Source organism: Octopus bimaculoides, chromosome 16 (genome assembly GCF_001194135.2).
Source record: "Octopus bimaculoides isolate UCB-OBI-ISO-001 chromosome 16, ASM119413v2, whole genome shotgun sequence".
NCBI classification, from domain to species: domain Eukaryota; kingdom Metazoa; phylum Mollusca; class Cephalopoda; order Octopoda; family Octopodidae; genus Octopus; species Octopus bimaculoides.
In genome coordinates, this window is record NC_068996.1 from 40,142,719 (window position 1) to 40,146,194 (window position 3,476).

General features: G+C 37.7%; 1 protein-coding gene across 2 annotated transcripts in view; it reads left to right on the top strand.

Annotated features, from left to right (window-relative positions):
* LOC106875567 (leucine--tRNA ligase, cytoplasmic) overlaps nt 1–3,476 on the top strand; it is a 195,709-nt gene that overhangs the window by 22,915 nt on the left and 169,318 nt on the right. For both annotated transcript variants that reach the window (XM_014923770.2, XM_052973724.1), the window contains exon 5: nt 1,547–1,678. In XM_014923770.2, the coding sequence (XP_014779256.1) occupies nt 1,547–1,678 (132 nt within the window). The remainder of the gene's footprint in view (nt 1–1,546; nt 1,679–3,476) is intronic.

A 3,476-nucleotide genomic window follows, 5' to 3' on the forward strand; every position in this document is an offset into this window, starting at 1 on the left:
TTACCCATTAAAAGTCAGTTTCACTTTTACTTGCTTGCAATGTTAGTCAGCAAAACTGGTACATAATAGGAAAATACCATGAATTAAGTTTACCCTGAAATGTTAATACGAATCAAATGAAATAAGTTTCGCGTAAATCGGTAAAGTAGTTCTCAAGATATTAGAGATTTTCGGGTATAAATACTCAAAACGGTGCATAATGGGAAAATGTTCCGAAAATAATCTTCATCGCGGAAGGGAAGAAACTCTTATCTTTCTATTAGACTGAGTTTTTTTTTTTTTTTCTGAGTGCATTCAACGTATTTGGCTGCTATTTCTAGAATGCCCTGCTACCACGTAACAGTTATTTGCGATAAAGGACCAGAAATACTTGTTATGTAGCAGCAGAGCGTGCAAGAAATAGCAGCCAAATCTTCCCTTTTCTGGAGGAAGTGACCATTTGCATGTGATTTCGATGTCACATTCATTGAAAGCATGTGAAATAACCAGGAAAAGGAAATAAAAAACCCACAAAACAAAACTCTATTGCTGGGAAACTCAGAGTTTCCCAGTGATCCAACGGGTCACAGGTAGTCTAGTCTCTAATATCATAAGAACAAGGAAATAATTTTTTTTAAAAAGCCCAAATATTTATTAATTGTATGATACATTACTAAATATAGTACACTGCTTAACTTTTCATGGTCAGATGTGTTGGTCAAAACATTTAGTTCAGTAGACAGGAAGGAAATTAGTTATTCACTGTAGTGCAGTTCATTTAATTTTAATTGCATAAACAAAGCAAAAAGCATTGGCGTTGGGGTTGCATAAAGAGTGGTGGTGCCACATCAGAAGCACTGGTGCTGGCACCATGTAAAAAAGCACTGGTGCTGGTGCTACATAAGAAACGCTCTTGCTAGTACCACATAAAAGGCACTGGTGCAGTGTCGCACAAAAAGTGTCAGTGCCACCTAAAAAGCACTGGTGCTGGTGCTATATAGAAGCACTGTGCTGGTACCATGTAAAAAGTTCTTGTGCCATGTAAAAAGTACTGGTGCCACATAAGAGATACTTGTGCTGGCACCATGTAAAAAGTGCTGGTGCCACATAAACAGCACTGGTGCTGGTGCCACATGAAAGGCATTAGTGCTGGTGCCATGTAAAAAGTACTGGTGTCACATGAAAAGCACTTGTACTGGTACACATCAAAGGCTCCCGGTGCACTCTGTGAAGTGGTTGGCACTAGGAAGTGCATCCAGCTGTAGAAACCATGCCAAAACAGATAATGGAACCTGGTGCAGCTCCTGTCAAACTGTCCAGTCCATGCCAGCACGGACAGATGAAAGATATAACAAATGTTGAACAGTGTCAGCTTATCAGTTGTCATATCTATTTTACTTGTTTCCATAGATTTCACTATCTTACCATGTTGTATATTTATGTCTGCATAAAAAATACGAATTTAAATTTTAAAAAATACATTAAATCCTTTAATTTTTCAACTTTTTATTATGTTTCAATCTTTAATTTCGTTTGCTGTTTATACTTTTGATTTATTCTTTTATAGGCTTGTGCAGACAAACTGAAGAGAGAAATAAGGATGTTTGGTAACCCACCCAACTTTCCATTGGAAGAGGAAGCTGTTGAAGAAATTGAAATCACTTCACCAGCAGCAGTTGACAAAACTAAAGGAAAGAAGGTAAAGTCTGGTTTTCTAGACTTTAACCCTTTAGCATTTAATCTGGCCATATCCAGCCCAAATATTCTACCTGTTTTATGTCTAAATTCACCAGATCCAACCTCTCACACCTACCATACAATGTCATTCTAAAACTAAACAATCACATAATAGAAATCTCAAGTCACCAAGATAATACATGATTAATTCAAAACAATGTGAATAAATAAGCATTGCATTTAACAGAATAATCTGAATGCTGAAGGGTTATACATACACATACATTGGTAATTACTAAGGAATTTTTTCCAAACATTTACTGGTTTGCTCACAGTTAGGTATTCAAATTAGGTTATTCAACAGTTAAATTTTTGTATGATAAGAATGTAAGGATATATTCTGTTGGATTATTCTAAATATATTACCTTTAACTATATAGGTTTTCTAGAGTATTTAATATCACTAATAATAGTAATAATAATAACCAGGCAGTGGCTCTCATGTCTTCTGATCTTAACTGATTGGAGGTGTTATCATGTACATTGTTTTGTCTTGGTATAAAAAGATGGGCTACAGTAAATATTCTGCTCAATACCACAGATTTGCTTGTCAGTTGTCTGACCTTAACCAGTTGAGCATGTCCGTTAGTGGCTGACGATACGTGCATCTCTGATCATGAGTAGAAGTAGTGGGGGAGCATCATAGCCATGTGTTGAGAGGAATTCTTTGGAGTCTGGATAATTTACCCTTGGAAACATGGGTGCTTTGTTCAACATCCTTAAACAACCCTTATGCAGGGACCTTTTGAGCGGGATGGGCTACTCAATCTGAAGAAATTTCTAACTGGGCCCCACCTGCGAGGTCATGTGCTGTTTATCTTGATATGAGATCACCATGTCTTGCACATATGGTTGTGATGCATGTGTCTGGAGTACCCTTATCAGACGGTTAGTCATGATGGGTATAATGGGCTTCGTATATTTGTACTCCAGTGTCACTTTGATGGCATGCACTTCTCTCTCACTCACCACCTCCACCACTAACAACAAAAAGAATACCTAACCTGTCCAACAAATTCCAGAAGAGTGTTTATTTGTGCATTTCCATGGGTTATACCCTGATAACTCCTGTTCCTGGCAGCTCCTGGTTTGCTTCCTTGGCATTGCCAGAATAGTCAGGAAAGTATTAGATAGCTGAAAAGAATGGATAGCATGGTACCATAGGCTCCAGGTAGCAATATTGCTATGCATGCAAAACTCCTGGAGCTCCAACAAAACCTGTGATAAAGAAAAATGATAATAATAATCCTTTCTATTATAAACACAAGGCCTGAAATTTGGGCGAGAGAGACAGTCAATTACCTTGACCCCAGTACTTGACTGGTACTTAATTTATCGACCCTGAAAGGATGAATTGCAAAATTGGCGGAATTTGAACTCTGAATGTAAAGACAGATGAAATGCCACTGCTCAGTTTACTCAGAGTGCCAACTATTCTGCCAGCTTGCTGCTTTAATGATAATAATAATAATAATAATAATAATAATAATCATCATCATCATCATTGTTTAACGTCCACTTTCCATGCTGGCATGGGTTGGACGGTTTGACTGGGGACTGGTGAGCCAGATGGCTACACCAGGCTCCAATCTGATCTGGCAGAGTTTCTACAGCTGGATGCCCTTACTAACGCCTACCACTCCGAGATTGTAGTGATGATAATAATAATAATAATTAATTCGTTTTATTGGCCACAAGGGCTAATATCAATTAAAGACATATAAGGACAAAGACAGGACGGAGGTTACAAAAGGTTTTGT